General features: G+C 42.0%; 1 protein-coding gene across 4 annotated transcripts in view; it reads right to left on the bottom strand.

The window, feature by feature from the left end:
- The window catches only part of CACNA1C (calcium voltage-gated channel subunit alpha1 C), a 491,623-nt gene that overhangs the window by 56,381 nt on the left and 414,216 nt on the right, over positions 1–21,026 (bottom strand). For 2 of the 4 annotated variants that reach the window (XM_074902149.1, XM_074902150.1), the window contains exons 31-32: positions 4,793–4,876; positions 4,104–4,187 (exon numbers count right to left, since the gene is read on the bottom strand). In XM_074902149.1, coding sequence (XP_074758250.1) covers positions 4,104–4,187; positions 4,793–4,876 — 168 coding nt within the window. The remainder of the gene's footprint in view (positions 1–4,103; positions 4,188–4,792; positions 4,877–21,026) is intronic. The other 2 variants (XM_074902152.1, XM_074902151.1) reach the window with 2 other exon arrangements.

Below are 21,026 nucleotides of genomic sequence, written 5' to 3'. Positions count from 1 at the left end.
CTAACGTGATGCAATTGGACTTATCGCTTGACAGATCTCCACACCACGGAGGTGCTTTATCTGGAGGCTTCCTAAAGGACTCAGAAATGTTGAAGGCAACCTGAGGGTGTGCCTCATTAGTACATGTCTTCTCACTACTTTTGAATTCACAGCCATGCTAACAAAAATATGCTGAGCTTGACATGCAAGTGTACACTCACCCACAGGCATGCAGATGAACATGCCTGCATACAGGAAACTCTCAGATATAAACACCCACCCATAAGCAGATCAAACTTGCACAGTAGGATAGCCACACTGGCTCAGAAAACACGTTCATAGACTCAGTTACATACACAACAACCCATGTGTCTCCATGAACAACCATTCACAACACAAGTAAGTATGAAATACCTACGTTAGCATACACACTCTCTTTCCCCCACACATAGATTTGTGCCTGTACACTCTCACATGGATTTGTAGCCCATACACAGGCATCCCAACACATTCAGGAACATACACTACAACCAATGAAGTGCACACACAGAGACCCACCCATGCACACTCACATATATCTTAACGAAGGTTTTGGTCTGGCAAATCCCTTTTTAAGAGACAAAAATAATTGTCAAAAGGAAAAAACAGAGCATGGTGAACTGCATAGATGCAAGCATATACACACATGCACACTGTGGAGCCTGTCAGTCAGGGTTCCCACCACAACTACAGCTATTGCATCTCAGGACCTGCTGGGTATTCTTCCCCTGACTGCAAATGTCTGGTGAACTTCACGGAGATTTCAGGCTTACATGCCTATGGCCACATGTCAAACTAACCTGTGACAGGTGTCTCCATCTTCCCTAACTGACCACAATGAAAACTGTCCCTTAACTCCAAAAGCAGCACCTTCCAAGGCCCTACCACAAAGGTTCTTCAGCTTCTAAGGGCTTGGGCAGAAACATCTTACCTGCACCTGACCAGGCTAAACATCTCCAATTAGTGGAGTTTATTAGCATTTTAGGTTTTTTTTTTTTCTTTCTTTTTCAGACTCCAAGTCTCTTGGAACAAGACAAGACAGTGTACAGAAACACAAGGCAGGGTTTTCTCAAACCCACAAACAGCAAGAAAGCAACAAGCTCCTGAGAAGGGGAGAAGTGTGTCTGAAAAACTGTCTGACACTGCTTGGGAAGATGACAACTGTCCGTCCAAGATGGGCTTCCACTTCCAAAGCCCATTTGCTACAGATGTAACATATCAAGTGCTGCTAGCAGGAAAGGAATCTGACAGGACAAACCAACATACAAAACATTCTCTTATTCAATACAGGTTATAAGTGCAAAGGGATTTCAGAACATTTCAGAACAAACTCCATCCATAGCTGCTGCTCATTTATCAGTGCATCAAAAGATTGTGCAAGTTTTTAGTAACAAACATTAGAAACTAGTAGCAAAGGACTTGCCTAGATAAAAAGAGAAGATTTAAACATGCCAGGTAACAAAAAGTCATGTGCGGAAATCTGTAAAAACTGTATAGAAGGAAAGGATTCTTTAGAGGAAACAGAGGGACCATCAAGTAATGCTCTTCATAACCCTTACTAAAAGAGTCAGGACCGCTCCTGCTGCCTCCTCAACTGAGACAGGTGATGGTTGTTTAGACAGAGGCACACCCTCATTTTTCATAGACTTCTATAACCAAAAACCAGATTCTGGGCCTTGGCTGACATGAACTTGAATTTAGACAGAGAATGGAAAAGAAAGGGAGCCTTGTCAGTGGTAATTAAGCACACCAATATGGATAGCCCTGGAGACTGAAGATCAGAATGTAGCGTAATTATCAGCAGCGTGACCTTCTCAGCAACATGCTGAGACTGAATGTGATTTATCCTGCTTAAATTTAGTGTCTGAGAGTCCGGTGTCTAGACAAACCTAACAAACCTAGACACTCACCAGTCACTGGATGCAAACCTCCAAAGAGCAGTTCATGTCCCCTGTCATAGACATGTACAGGGAGGCACCAGCTGGCCTGGGGAGGCATGCATTTCTCTCCACTAAGAGGAGACCTGGGTGACTGTCTTCCTTTCAGATGACTGAAGTTTTATGAGATGTATATCAAAGTGTCTTAAACCCATGATGGAAAAAGTTCTTTAATTTATAGGAAATTACTGTGAATTTCTTCCAAAGGATGAATTAGATTTTCCCTCCAGTACAGGTTTCTGACTATGATAGACCTCCACTTATTTATCAAAACACAAGGATCTCCCTCCTTTCTGCTTGGAAGACTTTTATATGGATTCAAATACATGTCAGGGAAAGCTTGTTGATAATAATTAATCTCCAGTTAACTGTACTTATTTCCTCAATTACCATGTACAGTTCTGCCTCTACGGATGAGAACTGAACTTTTCCACAATCTGAAGGCTATTGCCAGGCTCCCCATTTAGTTTTCCTGTGACAAGTGTGGCATAAAAAAGGCTTTCATTTAAGTCTCTAAAATTAACAACTTCAGCCTGCTGGTCATTGTAACTTCCCTCTACAAAGTCAGCCCAATCCCAACACGTCTCTACTAAAAGGGTAACCAAAATTGTTTACAACATTCTGGGGGAAATGTTGTAAGCAATTTTTTTGGGGTGTCCAGACAGGAGGACATTTAAGAGATGTAAAATAAAAGTTCATTTTCAGTTAGAAACTGTTTTCCATTCTCTCAAAGGACAACTAAAATAGACCAGTGTCAAAATATTTCATTTACTTTAAATCAAAATATTACAACTTGGATAAATGAGCCTGTTTCAGAATTAAAAAAAACAAAAACAAAAACAAAAAAAAAAAAACCCAGAAATTAAACTAGAACCAAAATATGAAAATTTTTTTTTTTTGAAAGTTCCAAGTAAGGCATTATGATTTTTTCAAAATGTTGCCTACATTTTTCCCTACACACAGCACAGAATTAATACTATGCTGTCACTTTTCTGCTTGCACTGGTTTGCCTGTACAGTACACAACAATTCTAAGCTGGAATGTTTATTCAACAGCCCCATAATTTTCAAATTAATGATTGATTTACTCTTCATTAACATATTTACAGCAATTTTCTTTCTATCTTTCTATTTTCCTGGCTTTGATAAGTTGGATTTTGCAGTGCAATTTTTGTCAATGCTCATAAACCCAGTGGGTCCTTCATAGTCTTTGTTTTGGAATCTGTGTGTTTCCTGCCTGTCTTTTGTCTGTTTATCCTTCCTGTAGTTTATCCTCTAATTTTATACCCATCCACCTCCAAAAAATGACAGAGGAAAAAGTTTGCCTGATTTGATTTACTCCTTGAACACCAGCTGCTCATTTCAGTCTCCGTGGCTCATTCAATCCTTCACCTGTCTGCTGAGATGAGCACCAGTGGGGCCAATCAGTGTCAATTGTGCTGGTGGAATTTGAGAGATGGAGTAAACTGGGTTGCAAACCCAAAAGAATGCATTGAAACTCTGGCGCTTTGTTTTCCCTTTGGGCTTTCTGTTTTGTTTTTATTTTATCTAGCTTTTTTTTTTTTTTTTTTTTTTTTCAGATTAGAAACTGAACATTAGGAGCAGGTTCCTCTAAACAGAGATGATTTGGTCTTATTTCTTTTGGAGGAATCCTGGGTGAGGAGGCACAGGGAGGATTCCTGGTTTGGTTCCCACAGTTCCACCTCGAAAGAACTGACCTTCAGATCTCTGTGGGGTGGAGAGTATTGAACTGCCATGAGAAGCAAAGCATAACACTGGATAGACCAAAGTGCTGGCCTGGGACTATTCTAACAGCTTCCCATGGCACAAATAGCTTTTGCACTTACACTCCACATTTCCCATCACTTTTCCTGCTATACAGTTTAATTCATGCGAGGCGGATTATGAAGGGAAGAAAATGATGCAACAGTCAAAAAGTCCTTTAAGTTGTTCCAAAAATTAAAACAGAATAAAGAGAAAACAAACCAAACAAAAAGTAAAAAAAGAGAGAGCTTCATATCTAAAAAAAAAAAAGCTCTGAAAACAAACTCAAAAGAAAGGAGGAAGGGGAGGAATAAAAACAAAGAACCCGGGAAAGACAAATGAATGTTAGAGCAGGCACAATCATGGACAGACGCCAGCTACTTACGTTCACCTCGGTGATTGCTATATCAACAATGCTACCCACAACAATCAAGGCGTCAAATGTATTCCATGCATCACAGAAATAGTGCTGCATGTGGCAGAGAAGCCAAGGAAAGAGAGAAAGGAAGAGAAAGAAAGAATGAGAGAGAGAGAAAGAGGAGGGAGAGAGAGAGGGAAAGGGAGAAAAGAGGGAAAATAAGTAAAAAGTAAAATAAAATAAAATAAAAAACAAAACAATAGCATGAAAGAGGGAGAGAAGAGGAAAAAAATAAGAAAAGAAAGAGGTTACGTGGGCATATTAAATAGTCTCTTACCACTCTACAGTATTGGTTGCTCAAACCTCTGTAACGTTTCACATGATGGAGGGTATCAACAAAAGCCTGGTTAGTCAGAAAGTTACACTCAAGCATGTCTACCTTTTGGAGGGAAAAAAAGCACACACACCCCAAACTGTGCGCTTTCACCAGTCACAGCCTTGGGGCCAGCTATGACAAGTGAAAAAGAAGGAGGCATTTTCCCCCTCCTTTTTTTTTCCCTGGGAGAAGGAGAAGGACGACGGCAAGTTCAATAAAAGCATGACTAGAGGAAAAAAAACCAGAAAAAAAAAAAGAGAGAAAGAAAGAGAGAAAGAGAGAAGGAACAGCAGAGGAGGAGGAGGTGGTGGTATCCTGGGAAGGGTAGAGTAATACTCACATTAGTTTCACTGAGAATGACGTCTATAATGCTGCCAATTACGATGAGGAAGTCAAAAACATTCCAAGGATCACTAAAGTAACCCTACATAAGGAAGGGGCAGGCAGGATGGGGATTAAAAAGGAATGTTAGACAGACAAAAACAGTTCAAAATTACCATTAGAATTACTGCCCTGATACATCAAGGGGCTTTCCTGTTAAGTCTACTTATTGCGTCTCAAGCTGTAGCCCAGTTCTGGGTTCCCTGACTTGTGCGAGCAGCCCCTATCCAGCTAACACGATCCCAGGGCACCCACCCCTCCCCTCCGACTCTGAGCCAGGGAGGGCAAAGGGAAGCCACATAGGTCGCTTTGAGCATGGCGGCTCACAGAAGTAGGGCTTGCAGGGCCAGGTCCTCCAGACATCTCCAGTTCCTAGCAACACAATGCCCTTCCCCATTTGGCTTAGATTTGGCTGGGGGAAGAGTACAGGAATGGTGTCATACAGTTCTCTCAAAAAATTGCTCCCCTTCTGCCAGCATGAATATCAATTCACCAGTCCATGTTCCAGACGTAACGCTCTGTGCTGGCACTGGGAATGACTGGCTGCTGCATCACAATGGAGCAGAGGGCACAGCTGAGCTGGGGATGTGCTACTTAAACCTCACTGGTTGTCACCTTTATCTTTACCCAGCCATAGTGAGTATTATGACAGTCATTAGCCTAACAGTTTCTGTTACTAATACTGTAGATCCCGTCTTAAAACTACAGAGCACGACTGGTATTTCTGTTACTCTGAAAGCATATCTGCACCACAAAATGAAGGTGTGAATATAGCATGTGCTAGCACATCCCACCAGGAAGTGGTAAGAATGAGAGCAAAGTTGGCTTTAGCATGTGCTCAGAGTGAGACCTGTTGCTCACTCACACTAAAAATAGTACCACAGCATCACTATCACATTAGCTGTCTAGGACAAGCCATAGCAAATCCACTAGCATGTGCTAAACTCATACCTTCACTTTGCTGTGCAGAATCACTTCAGGGGATATCTCAAACATCTCATTGTTCTAAGCAGAGCTCAGATGCTAATCATCACTGCTTACTGTCCCCATCCTGCATGACTTCTGGCTGGATAGGCTGTAAGGATACAGGACCCTTTTGGCAAAGGTTCTGTTCAGCCCAGAAGATGAGCTTCTGTATCTAAACTTCCTGTACTAGTCAATGTCATGATCAAAGAAAACTTATCTTGGCTCACTGAACACCTGTGCCAACTTCTTCCCCTTGTTCTGCAGTCTTCAAAGGAGGTGAACATACAAAATCCCCCATACTCCTTTTACATGTTTGGTTTTGTGAGCACGGGCTAATCTGACCTCCCTGTTTCCCAGCTGCAGCATGTCTCCAGTGAGACTGAACTCAAGTTGCACTGTGACTGCTATTCTTAGCCAGAGAGTCAGGTCATGGGTAAAGTGTGAGTCTGTGTTCCCAGGCAGTGTAGCAGAAAGCAAAAAGGAAGAAGAAAAAAAAAAAAAATCCCAGCACTGGCACTGCACAAGCCAGGCTTGGGAACCTGAAATTACTGTGGCTGTAACCATCACATGGAGAAAGCACTGGCAAGAAGTGTCTTTCGAAATGCTAAAACACTGCCTTCAGGATGCTTTGAGACTCACAGTTATAAGCTGCATTATGCTTGGGGAAGGGGAAAAAAATAAATAAATGAAGCAGAGAAAGCCACTGCCCAGCTGGTTCCATACCAGTGAAGGGAGCTGGTAGAGTGGATTTTAAAATTTTCTCCTCAAAAACCACAAAAAAACCCCTTTATTCTGCAGCCTAAAATAGGCAACTCTTAGCAGATCTGCACTGGAAGGAGTAATCATCCCATGGCTACACATTACTACACAATTAACTACAACAGGGAGGAAGGAAACAGGAGCAAAAGCAAATTCAGAGAATATTATTATTCAGCGTCCAGCCTAGGAAATACACAACAAATATTAGAATGAATTCAGCGGTGATGTCCGGCATCATTAGCAACCAGATGGACCTGGAATAAAACTGTAATTAGACTTTACCAAGAGAAAGGGGAGGGAGAGAACAGCAGATTAAATTGTAGAGGCAAACGCATTGTGAATAAATAAAGGACAGGCACAGATCATACAGAGTTGCAAAAAGTGCCTTTGCAGCCTGATGCGATCTTGGCAGACAGTACACTTGCAGAATCAAAGAGAATGAAGTAGAAGACAACAGACCCAATCCTCCTGCCCCTGTTCATGTGCACAGTCCCGCTGAAGGCAATGGCACTGCTCACATGCCAAATGAATATGTGCATTCAATAGCATGGCTATCTTCCATTTCCTTCTCAAATTGCATAGTTTAGGAACTATTAAGGATTTCAGCAGGAACCCAAACAACTCCAATAAAACAGAGTTTGTTTCTGGGCAGCTGCCAGGGTGAAGATACAAAGCATGTTGTTCAGGTTTTGCCCATGAAAATGATGACTATTTTAAAATCTGTGGTGATGGTTAGGTGGTTATTTCTACTATGATTGGCATCATACTGCAAAGAATGGTTTTGGTGTACCCAAATTCACAATTTCTTTTTCCTGAGCAATTTTTCACATAGAGCCCAATAGCCATTGCTGCTGGCAAAACAACATTTGCTGTTGGTGTAAAACCCAGGGGACAAGCAGCATCAAATCCTGTCCTCAGATGACCACTGAAGCCAGTGAATTAAATTTTGCTTCCAGCTGCAGTAAAGCAACCTCACTGGAAGCAATTACACTGCACTGACACAGTTGGCACATCTCAGAAGAGATTCAGGTCTGGAAAGAAAAGGTCCCTTTTTTCATTGCCATCACAAATAGCTGCTTTGGACCTTTGTGACACCACAGCATATCTGGAGTCACTCTCCTAATTTTGGTGGTGTTGCTCCAGATTTACACTGAGTTCTTTCTCCCAGCATGCTCTCCTGAGTCTCACCAGCCAGCTCCTCGCTTGAAAGCCATGGGCTGTTCTGCTCTGGGATCACAGAAAGAGCATTATCATAGTCTGCTATTGTGTGGCTGTAAGGTGGACTCAGAGAGCTCTTCTCTTCCTCCTGTACCTCTTAGATGAGTGATAGAGAGGAACCAAGGATATGAATGCAGTTTTACTCAACCCCACATCCAATATGCCAGTGTTGATTCAAGAAAACACATGAATTTTAAAACCTTCCTTTCCTCCTCACCTGCTCCCTCTGTGTTTCAAACAGAAGGATGAAAATAGGAGATATTATTCACAGCAAGAAAGCTCAAAGAAAACAGAGAACATAGATGCTTCATTTGTGTGCAAGGTAATGGATTCCTTTCCTTAAAAAGCCACCCTCTTTAGAGACATTTACCTATGAACGGCCATGTGGTTACTTAGCTTTGGATCAGATCTCATAATCTTGTCAGGAGTTATGGGTACATATTGAGAGTGAATTACACCCCTTTGGGACTTGCCTCTTGCAACCTCTAAGTACCTCTTCAAGCCACGTTCCTCACTGGAGTGTACCAGGGTGGCTAATGAAAGACAAGCTGAATGAAGGAAGAACTTTCACTCTAATAAAGAGGTTGTATTTGCAAACTATTTTTCCCACCAGAAAGTTCTGTGTACTTTTCCCAAGGGGGTGGAGGTCTGACTGGAATTGAACTGATGGCACTGTTTGTTTTTGCAATACAGGAATTTAGAGTGTAATACCATATTTTACCCTTAAAGAGAGAAGCTTGACCCTGATTTAGATGTACAATTGCATGTCACATAATGGCAGCCTCAGGGGCCTACTGGGGAACAGTAATCACCCTCTCTTGTGGGATGTCTTTGGAGATCCATGAAGCTTTTGCGGAGAAAGGAGGACAGAAAGAGACCAGGAGGATTGGACTGAATATTCAGGAAGCATGAAATAGCCCCACCATTAGAGCAAATTTTTTTCCCATTTTTTCATTTCCCCAAAAGTAGCAAAGGATAGTGTATCATCACATGATCAATAAGTTAATGAAAGGCTGAGCATAAATACGCAGTAGCTGACTGGAATGGAATCTCATTTGTGTGGGGGGAGCAGACATCATAGCATTCAGAATGAGTATGCCAATCATTTTTAGGTTTCCTAGTTGCTAGCTGTCAAAGAAGGTAGGGTTTGTTTTGGTCCTCATGGAGCCATTGAAATCTCTAGAGACCATTTCTTTTACTTTTTGTGAATATGAGATCCTAAATGCAGTATCTAAGAAGTTTCACTAACAGCAGGGAAAACTGCCCACAGGAGTCTATCTGAAGGTCTGAGTTCAGAGTCACCTGGGGCCCATAATAAGAACATGTGGTGGCCAGAGAGCTATGTATCTACACTGAAGCACAGAAATCCTCAGGGGAAGGGTGCTGTTGAGTCATGGTACCAGCTGGGTTTTGAGCATCCAGCCCTGTGGGAGCTGCAGGGTCGTCTGTGTGTTAACTGATGTGTGTTAACTCCGTCTCTAACGAGGTGGCTGGCAAAAGTTAACAAACCCCTCTCGGAGCAAAGTCTCTAAAGATGAAGAGCACAGCAAAGGTCAAGGCTATTCACTGGGTGGGATTTGAATGTAGGTCAGATGGTCCCTAGTGGAAGAAGATGGTGCAATGTCATAGGAAAAAAGGGAAAGACATGCATGCATGTATGAATACAGAAATGAAGCATCAAGGAGGAGAAACTAAGACATACAGATAACTACACAGCCTAAAAGAAAAACAAACTACCAAAGAACCTTGCTACTATTTTTCTGAAATAAACCTGCATGTTAAAACAATGAAAAGAAGCATAAGTCTTAATCAGTTAGAAAGAGTATATAGGAAGGAGAGCTGATACCCTGATACTCAGTGTGATTTCTTATCCAAAATATCCTGTTGATTGTAAAGGGCACCAAAGCAGACTTTGCTGGGGATTTGCAAAATGAGATGAACTGCTGGTTTGGCTGATAGTTGCTTAGTATGTGAATTCATTTCTGAAAATGCTGCAGGCTATTTGGAACTGTGAGAGTCAGTTCTCAGACTTCAGTAAAAGAGGCTTCCCCTAAAAGTATTTTTTGCAGAAGAGATAATTTCATTGGAAAACAGTATCGAATCAAATGACATTTACACAGGACTGTGACTCCTGGCATAACTTCTCACAGCAGATTTGAGTGATTTGCATGTTTCTTGAACAATCTTACAATGCTACAATAGCTCCCAACATCAAATGGAGATCTGTGTCAGATGCAAACTCTGTTATGCTAAGATACCACTTAGCCATAACAGCAATCAGGGAAATTAGCAAAACCTAATGGAGAAGGAATAAAGTGGAGGATGCAGCTGCTTGGAACTCCTGACAGGGTGTAGGAAAACAGCATCTATTTGCATACTATCTATCAGCTCTCATCCATTGATGGATTAATTCTGAGACACAGAATCCCTGCAGTTCACCTACCAGTCGCTGTAATGAGTCACTGCTGCAGGGAATTGCACAAGGCCCTCCTGTACTCCGTCAAATCTTTCCACAGACAGGGAGTGAGGAGAGGAGCTTTTCAGCTCCCAAACTATTCCAAAGGTCTGGTCAGTTCTGAAGAAGCCTCCTGCCTCTCTCTACTTAGTCCATAAGAAAACAAGACCAACTTGTAGACCAAGACAGGTGCTCAATAACTTTGATGTTTTCCTTTACCCTCTCTCACTCTTACATGCTCTCTCTCACAATGAGAACACCAGTGAAAGCAGACAGGTGTCCTGTGGGGTCTGAGGGCCTGCCTGGACATACTGAAGACTCTGCTTGACAGAAACAAAGGAGTTGGAGGACTTGAATGGCTCTGTGATCTGGAAAAAGACCCAAATGCTTATTTCTAGGTCACTGGTATAAAACTGGAGTACCTTGTTACTGGCTGAAAGTGGCCACCTTCTGATTATTTTTTGAGAGCCTGTAGGTCCTAAAGCAAACTACAGGTATCACCTGTGCTTCTAGTGCACAAAGATCTCCATCATAAGAAAAAACCCAAAAAAACCCACTGCCTGAATCAAGATCCCCAAACCACCATTTGACAAACATTTACGGAGACTGGAACTATATAATTTCTGGCATCACAGCAGACCCTTTTTATGCTCTCCATACCTACTGATAATTGACACTATCAGGGGGACATGCCTAGAAAAGTCTTTATCATACATTTTCTTTGAACTGAGAATTCTCATTTCCAGATCCTGCAACCCAGTTCATTCCACCAGTATTGTATTTTCTAGATGGTCCCATGATCCCCTCCATGCCTCCCTACACGGTGGTACATTTGTCTTACTTCTTCCCATATTTCATTTACTGCAAAGTGGCTAGTAGTACACAAGCACTCAGCCATGTGGAAGGCTTGAAGTGCAATGTTATGGACTCAGGTCCTCCAAAGACTGGGAAAGAAGCATGGCAAAGGCAGTAAGGAAACATCTATTATGGAAGCATCTTTTAGAGGTGACAAAGACTGTATTTTCAAGGCAACATGCTGAGAAGGCCTCAGGAAATGATAACAGAAAAACATGCTGAAACTGGATGATTCAACTAGCTGACCCTGATGTCATTTTTAGCCTGGAATACTGTCTTTGAAGGGAGGGTGAGTAATGCCTCAGAACAGTAATGCCTAAGGCCTCCTTGATATAAATGCATGAAAATGGAGGCAGAGTAACAGAAAGCTCTCTTATAAATTCTGCTGTCCACCTAGAAAAATAAGATAAACATTCTTGACTTTCCTACAGGTATGTTGTCACAATGATACCCTGTGAGGAGTTGGGTCCTTTAGTAATTACATAGTGATCATTTAACAATTACTGCCCTGCAGTCAGAAGCCAGACTTGTTCTCAGCGAAGAGAAACAAAACCAACACCAGTCTTACTGGAAAGACTGAAAAGTGATTGTGATGCCTTGCTATGTCTAAACAGATCATTTATCACAAAATGCATTCTGTGAGAGTTTTGCTGTCAAATTCCATTAGAAAGAAGCTGTAAATGCTCAAAGACTTTGCAAGGTCTAGAAAAAGCTGGTCTGGATGAAAGCCAACAAGTAATTCTTGAAAGCAATAAACAAAACCAGCAATATGAAACAGTCCTATGAAAAAAGCAAAAGGATGGGCTTTGCTCTTTAAGACAGTCTGTCTTCTAAAGTCAGACTGACATCCAAGCCCAGGGAAGAATGATTCAAAAGTAGTAAAACTCAAACTATAAGAACAGAAGCGGCATATCTATCAGAGAGAAGAGCCACTTACTGTTGTGGGAAGATAAGACAGTGGTAAGTAATGGATGAAGAAGCATTCTGAATATGGGCTTCCCTGTCTTCATATGCACCATGGGAAAAGGCTATGGACTGCTCTGATCTGGTTGCTGCGTGGACAGTGGATACTCACTGGAAGGAAGGCACAATCTTCTAGAAACAAGTCAGTAGGTATGAGCAATAGGTTTTTGAACAGTTTAATTTTTTTTGTCAGTTATCTCAATTGTTCAGAAAAGGCTTGATTTTATATGGATTAGAGTAGTTAATAAAATAATGCTTACTTTTGTGTAATCCATCAATCATAACTTTCCAAAAGATGATGGTTACTCTCATTTTATGCTTAGGGAAGCAGAAATGTAGAAAACTAAAGTTTCCAAGGTCCTACAAAAGCTAGATGCATGCTAGAGAAGAGAAATCAACACTCTTAGACTTCAGCCAGGTGACCATTTGGCAGCAGAAATTAATTTCCTAACATGATTAACAGTTATTAACAGGGGCTGTATCACAGTCAATTATCTGGTATCATTGTTATGTGAAGAGAAGATTCACATCTGTGAGAACTTTTGACTCTTTAAAACAACTTCACATGATGTGATAGAGGGTTAGGATTTTTCTTCTGAGAGTGAGAGCAAGTCACTTTTCCCTGGAACTGTTCCCTTTACATGCTGCTGATGCTGTCAATGCTGTTGTGAATGAGACCCCAGTTCCCCATCCCACTGGGCTTTTAACACTGTGTGAATAATTTTCTGTATTAAATAATTAAGTGTAATAGCTAATACAGTACTTCCCACACTGTTGCATTGTGTAGTCATATCATTATTTTTGATCATTTATAATGACATTAAAACCCGCAAGTGCCAGATTGAAAATAAATCTGTCACAATGTTGCAGCAATATGCAAATTTTCTGGGTACGTTTGCTGTGAAGGAAAAGGTCCTCTCTCACTGAAGCTCTTATACAGCTTTTTTAACAGGTTTTTTTGCCTACTGAATTCTCCACTGATCCTTCAGAAAGCTGGATGATTGCATAGCTCTGGCTGATCACTGTTAGATATTTCACACATTCTATATAGTAATTAGAGGATCTAATTGCGTGCAGAAAACCGGCCTGGTCCTCCAGGAATGAGAACATCCTGCATTTACACAACAAATGCAACATGGGAAGCAGCAGATCAAACAGCCTTTTTGTCCCTCACTAATTGCTTTCATCGCGACATGAAAGGACAAGTTTTTTGCATGAAGAGGGAAGTTTGTTCTGTTCATTTCATTTTTTGGGGGACCATCAAAGAAACCAATTGAGATCCACTCTGCTCATGCCTTTCTTCAGCATGTATTTTCCACAGGGAAATGGGAAAGAGACCAGTATACTTCATACAGGATGTTAACCCGCATTCAGAAGGAAGACACCCATGTTTCCTGACCCAGATTCAACTAGAGGTATGAGCTAGGATTTCCATTGAGAAATTCCATCTCACATCATCCGTCAAATTTCTTCTGTTACATTCACCTACCAAATGTTTTTCACACTGCATGACTTGTTTAGGTGGAGTCACGCCTATGCCATCTCAGAATACAAGCATATGCACAATAGAAAAACTTTAGACTGGCACTTTCTTCTCCTTCAAAGTGCTGGGAATGGCCAGACTTCCCCTCCCACACACGCTCAGGAACTGGTGAGGAACTCAGTGAAATCTAGAAGTATCAAAGAGTATTCCCTGTACTTTCACATGACAGAGGAGGCAGTTATTTGCTTGCTAACTCCTCATTTGCAGAAACTGTTGCTAAATCAACCTCATCCTTGAGAGTTCTGTTGCAAATTTTCTTCCTCCATGCTAACTGGAAGATTTGTTGTCTGAAGCTCTATATTTACAACAGGTGTACTGTTTAACTTGATGGTCCAGCACTGTAAAACACCAGGATGCAGTTCCTCTTTCTTTTAATGTCACTGCCCTGTAACATGTTGGCAGCACAGACTCATGAGTAGTTTTGAATGAAGACCTGGAATAACAAAAGCAGCTGTTTTGGCCCTTGGCTAGTGGGATGTCCATCCATGTTCTGTGAGAAAGTCTCAACGCTGAGCTGCTGTGTGAGTGCTGTGGCACAGAATGTGCTACAAGAGGCTCAGTTACTTTCTTAGCCTTTCTTCTCTTTCTCCTGGACATACTGGCAGATAGAAATTCTGTCAGGCAAGGAGCATCCAGGAGCAAGTCTGTCTGATGACTCTCTGTTCCAACCCACTGATGGGTATAAAGGACTGGGATGACCTGATCATCCATGTCCAGAATAATTATCCCAAGTATTTCTTCATATTAAAGTCACCTGAACATGCTGCTCTGACATACACTACTCTTAGTATTTACTTTTTCAGAAAGGGTTTAGAAAAGAGACTCATTCTTCCTCCTAGATCTGTGGACATGAAAGACCATATGGTCAAATCTCCGCATGATATGTATGCTATGTAAAATACACGAAACTCCTGGCAGACAGGTAATTGTGGTTAACAGAAAGCAGAGGAGTGAGTAAAGGGGGGTTTTCTAGAGTGTTTCTAAAACTCTTGAGCCTGATTCAGAAATTCCTTGAGAGCTTCAGACTAACTGCACACATACACTGCAGTGTCTGGTCATGCACTACAGAGATGTCAGGGATTCTGGTCATATGGCTGCTGGGCTTGTTGGAGCAGCTGAGTTAATTCCAGCTGGGCTACCAGCTGTACAGGAGATCCAGAGGAATATATAACATGTTCAGACTTCACCCAGGAAAAAATTTGTGGTGAAAAAGGAAAGCATTTCTGGAATAACATGCTGATGCATTTTTCAACAGGGCTGAGATTAATCCACAGAAGTAGGGAAATATATTTCACTCAATGGTTATTGTAAGTTATTCTGATTAGAAAGTACACAGGGAGGCTCTGTGGCTGAGACACTGATGTGTTTGAACATGGAGACCTGGGATGTCTGCCAGGGAGATTCAATCAAATGTAGAAGCAAAAAAGACGTTCAGTAACTTAAAAGCTACGGGTTTTAATTCAATTTTTAATTTTCTAAAAATCCCTTTCCATATTTACTTTTCCTTTCAGCTATGCTTCTGTTTTTATTTTCCTTGCATCATTTTTTCTCCAATCATTTTTTTCTCCATTCTAGTAACACTTTCCTCTTTCAAGGTCTTTGGTTTATTTTTTTTTTTTCTTTCTGCCTTGAAGGATATTCTGTCTGTTCCCACTGTCCATTATCCGTGTATGGCTTTTCATCCCCTCCAGGTTTGGTTTCTCTGTCTTTTCCTTACAGATGTGGTTCTTTCTGTTTGTTTAGTTCTATCACTTTCTTCAGTTCACACACTCTGTTACCTGACTATTTCCTAGTTCTTTCCATGCTCATATTTCTTACCGAATGTGCTGGGTTTGTGTGGTGGGGTTTTTGGTAGCAGGGGAGGGGCCTAGAGTGGTGGCCCCTGCAAGAAGCTTCTCCAAAGGTCCCCTGGCTTGAAGTCAGACCTGTGTCTGGCCAAGACCAAGCCAACTAGAGGTGGTGGCTGCACTTCTGTGATAATGTATTTAAGAAGGGGAACCTGAGAGGGGGTTGGGACTTGTGAGGAGGAGCTAGAAGAACACCTATGTGAATACCACGGTCAGTGGAAGGAGGAGGAAGGGGGGGAAGTGTACCAGCGCAGAGAGCCCCCCTGTATCCCTTGGTGAGATGGCAGGGCCACCCCTGACACCACAGAGGTCACTGGTGGAGCAGAGATTCGCCCGTGGTCTGTGGAGGACCCCACACTGGAGCAGGTGGCCGCACCTGAAGAAGGCTGGGTCTCCATGGGAAGAAGCAGCCCCATTGTTGTAGTTTGGCACTAGGAGGACTGCAACGTGTGGGAGTGACCCTTGTTGGAGCAGCCCGGGAATGGCTGCAGCTCACGGGAAGAACTCATGACAGAGAAAGTTTGTGGAGGAATGTCTGCTGTGAGAGGGGAATCACATGGAGCAGTAGAATAATTCAGAGGAGTGCTTCCCCCCTCCCCAAGAAGGAAGAAGCGGCAGACTGACTGAAACCCCCCTATTCCCTGGCCCTGCACTGCTGGAGGAAGGAGGTAGAGATCAGGAACAAAACTGAGCCCAGGAAGAAGGGAGGGGTAGGGAGATGTGTTTTTAAGATGTGGTAACACTCCTCACTGTCCTACTCTGTCTATTAAGTGCTGGTTTTGTTAGTGTTTGAATTAAAGTGATGGAGTTCTTTTCTTCCCCTAATGAGTCTGTCTTATGCCCGTGACCATAATTATTGGGCCACCCCTTCTTGTCCTTATCTCAATACCTGAGACTTTTTCTTCATTTTCTCCTTCTCAGCGCTGGGGGCGATGGGGTGAATGAACAGCTGCATGGTGCTTATTTGCCCTTTGGGCTCAAACCATGACACTCAACATCACGCAGAGCACACACTTCTTTTGTGTTGAATAAGGTATATCTTTTGCCCACTCACAGATCCTGAAACATATTAGCTTTCTCACTGCTTCTTCTGCCTTCTAAAATACTTGTTAAAACCAAAGGCAGGGTGGTGGTTGGAGACTGCTCTTTCTACTGCGCTGGGTAGATGACTCAGTCAGCAAATACTCCATATCTGGATGCTGCCCCTCCAAAACAGCAAAGGAAAACTGAGGAGAGGAAACAATTAGATGACTACTTAGGTTAAGAACCTGTCAAAACCAGCAGCGAAAATATGCAAACTAAGAGCCATTTGACAAGCAGAATTCTGTGGCCAAACTCCACGAGAGGGAGGCAGCTGCCTGCACCATGGGCTCATGTATACTTTTACACAACCTAAACTACTAATTTATACCACCATACTTCATCCCAGACCATGTGATTTTTAACTGAATGTGATTCCTATGTCTGTTGGATGGACCTGAAGCGTTTTTCTGCACTGAGAGAAAGACCACTCAACAGTAACCAGTTTTCCTGACATTTCTCTATCAGTGCAGAATGTCTTTACTTTGCTTTCTCTGTATAAGATGAAGAAATAATACACTCTGATGAATGATGCCGGGGCAGCATCCTAAGCTATACAGGTATCTAGAGGTACTAGAATGAAGAAGTACAGAAAACATTAAATTTCCAAAATTAACCAACCTTGTTTCTGTGGTGCAAGGGGATAGATTGGACATAAATTTCAGTTGTGAAAATGCTGAAGCCTCTATCCTGACGAAGGAATGGCATATTATGGTGAGAAAGAAGAATGCAAGTTGTATGAAGCAGCCAGTGTGACTTTAGGAGAGACTGCTCAAAGATCTGTTTATAGGCATAAATGTACAAGAAATGGAGTAGTAAAAAAAGAACAAAACCAGATGAGTCATTTTGCAGGTTTGAGAAGATATATCAGTGCATCAAATCCACAATAAATGCTGACTGAGAGGAATAAAGAAGGACAAATGCATCAGGGGAGAAAGAAACACTGAGGACACATAGATGCGTCTGTAAATGGAGACCAAGAAATAACCATGGGCAACACTCATGACTTCCACTACTCAGAGGGTCATGGCTCTTCCTGGGATCACATATCTTGTGCTGAATGTGAAAATTGTTTGAAACAGTGCGCAGAAGTCTGAACTTTGCTACATGAAAATGACATTAAAAAATGGCAAGAATTCAGAATAAAGTAGCAGTGATAAATGAGGCAATGAACTAAGTATCTGAGGCAGGACAGATGGCGGTGTTACAGGCTGCTTTAGAAGTAACATCCATAAACAACCAGAGAAAAAAGGTGCTGACAGTGTCTGGTAAATGGAATAGACTTGTGATCTGTAGCCTCTCTGATAGTCATAATTCCACAGAGGAAATCCCCAAGATTCCCTTTCCACACGCAGACCTGGATTTGACAAAATACATGAACATGTGCTCTATTTTGTGCCTGACAGCAGTTCCACTGATTTATCTTCCCTAGTTTGAGATGACAGGGACAGCAGTAGAAAATTCATAGCTCTTGGATTACTAGTCCTGCCCTAGCTAATAAGGGGATAGATGAAATGTCTCCTGAAAGAGAAAGTAGATGTGGTTCATCAGTAAAACAGCCCATTTCAGGGAACTGGAAGATCTGAAATTCCTGGAAGAATATTCATCCCCATGGCGCAGCTTCATATGAATAGGAATTTCAGTCATTGTCTTTGAGTTGAAAAGAAAAATCCCAGGCAGGTTTTGTAGAGCAGCTGAACCTTCATAGATTGCTGCTTGTGGGGATTTCTTTAAGAAGCTAGGACAGTGGTAGCTGTGAGCACCTCTCATTCGCTTTAGTAGTTTTCTCTGGGAAAAGCATGAAGCAGAAGCAGCTTTCTCCATGCAGGAACTGGAAAACAGCTCACCAGACTGGCTGGAGAATTTATAAAATTAGAAAAACAAAGCAGCAAAAGGCCTTGGCTCAATAGCGTTACTTTCAGACTGTCTGTCTCTTTGAACTAACTAGTCCTGAATCAGTTTATGAGCATCAGCCAAGACAAACACTCAGCTCCACTTGGGAGTTTTGCTTCAGAGCAGCACATTAATACTCTGTAAGGAGATGCAGGACATGCAGTGGATGTTTTCTTTATCAGCAGCCCTAATCATCCTAAATCTCTCTTGCTCATTGTTTGCACACCCTCCTGTCAAGACTGCATCAGACATAGATGAGCTGTCTTACACAGTGCTTAGATTTATCCTGAAAAAAACCTAGGATAACTGATCCTCTCCTCCAGAAAATGTGCCACACAGAAACACGGGGTCTCTCAGAGGCTGGCCTTGTCCCTGCCTGGCATGCACTATCTGTACAAGCAGCAGCTGCTCTAGCTAATGCACCCCTCTTCTCTATAGCCTCCCTGGAGACTAAAGAAACCAAAACACTGTTTGCAGAAGATGGCCAATAAAAAGGACAGGTATCAAAGGAACTTACTGACTAGAGCAACCAATCTCAACAGTAACAGTATGTTTAGCTGGGAAAGCCCTTGTCTTTCTATCCCCTTCACATACTTTCTGTAAGTGTTAGGAGATGAGCCCTGACTCAGACTTGGCTCCTTATTCCCACAGCTGGCCTTTCAATGAGTAAATCCTTGCTCCTGCCACAAGAACTAGTTGCAGGGCTGGATTATCCATGCTGATTCTTTGCAGTCAGGCACATATGTGATCCTACTTAATGTCTGTGCAACTGACCATGTTTACTTTTTTTCACCTTTACTATCAAGAGCAGCAAATAAGACTGCCACCTTTTCTATTGTTATGCATGCACAGGTAGCACTGTAGCACATTATATTACTTCACATAATAGCAATTGCCACGTCACTGCCTGCAGCAGGAATTCTGCATATTAGGCTTGTGCCAAAGCTGTTCTGAATGGATACATCTCTATGGTGACTTCTGTAAGAAGCCAGGGTGACAGCAGCTAGGGGACAGAGATCTGTTCCAGTTCCCTTAGTAATTCTCTCTGGTCAAGGTATGAATAAACAGTAGCTTGTTCTACCTTGCACAGATGGAGAAAACCATAATCTTCTGTTGCTGATGCAGACTGTTCATTCCAAGGTGCCTTTAGGAAGTGGCTGTGCAAGTTTGTGGCGGCTGCTTCAGGCTTACAAGTCAGTTACTGTGTTGCTTGCTGTAGTTGAAGGTTAGCTGCAGCACCCACTGCTGGGTTAAGCACTGCAAAGTTGGAGAAAACACTTAATTTTGCCAGTTTCAGTTCTGTGCTGAGTTCTGTTCTGCCACATTCTCCGGGTGCTTGTCGCTAAGGTGAAGACAAAACACCTTCAGCTAACTAAGTTTCGTGTTTTCTTGTTAGTCATAAATCTTACAGTTCCCTCATTTTAGGGTACTCTTCAGATAGAAAAGACTGATGTTTGGGCATAAATTCAAAATGAAACAGCATCTTAAACAAAGGCTGGTTCGTGTTTTATTGTTCAGGAAATGGCAAACAAATCTGTTTTCAGCAGAGACTTCACGAGCATTTAATCTTGCCATTTTACATCTGGGAAACTCTAATATCACTTAGTATCTTATTGTTTTGTCTGGGGGACTTGATTGGTTAGAGAGTAGAGGATGATGGCTGTGCTGTAGTAATGTTCACCCAGGTGACAATAAAATCCTTTTGGACTTTTTCAGCTGGTGTTCCTGGAGACAACCTCCATTTGCAAATGTGGTTTGTTTTTATACCTTGAGTGATAGGAGGACAGAAGATCTGGCCAAGCAGTGGGCTGAGATAATAACTTTCTCCATGCTGGGACACTCCCACATCAGAACATATTCTAGGCAAGCTCAGCTTCAATCCCAGTGTGCAACCTGAAGAGAAGCAGATTGTGCCCTCCACTGTTGGTCCACGTCAGTCCAAGTGGTAATCTGGGAGGGGGGGTTTCCTGCTTCGGAGAGCAGGTTGAGTCAATATGGAGCAGGGAATGAAGGCTGCAGGCCAAACACTTGTACTGAACAGACAATTGCAAGTTACACAAGGAATTTTGATGTTTCCAAACTCGAGTCACTGAACTGGTACTCAATCCAGTGTGAATAAACTGCTGGAGGCAAGTCTTTTTGCTGTATTAATTGTTTTCACAAGTTCATTCCTGTTTTTCTTCCCTGTAAGTCCTGTGTTTTCATTTTTTAAAAAATTGTTTCTTTTCCTGAAGGTATTTAATTAAAATAGCAGTTTAAGACTTAGTACTATTTTTGGCATACAGGCAAGACTAAGATTTGAAACAGATTTATTCTTTTTGTGGGCTATTCTTTCAGGATGGGCAGGCTCCAACTTGAGGTTGTTATCTGATCGTTAGCTGAGAAGACTTTACTAAGACTCTATTACTCTGGTCACAAGGAAAACTTCTTTTATAGTCTTAGTTTTACTATAGGTAGTAGCTGGGGATATATTTTGGAAATAACAGAATCATGGAAAATTGGGCTGAGAGGGGCCTTGTGAGATGATCTAGTCTATTCCCCTGTCTCAAGGCAGACCATACATTCCTAAACTGCTTCTAATGAAATGTCCACTTAATCTTAAAACCTCAAATTA

Source organism: Athene noctua, chromosome 3 (genome assembly GCF_965140245.1).
Source record: "Athene noctua chromosome 3, bAthNoc1.hap1.1, whole genome shotgun sequence".
Classification (NCBI taxonomy): Eukaryota; Metazoa; Chordata; class Aves; order Strigiformes; family Strigidae; genus Athene; species Athene noctua.
The sequence above is the reverse complement of the archived record's forward strand: the minus strand, read 5'-3'. Positions and strand labels throughout refer to the sequence as shown.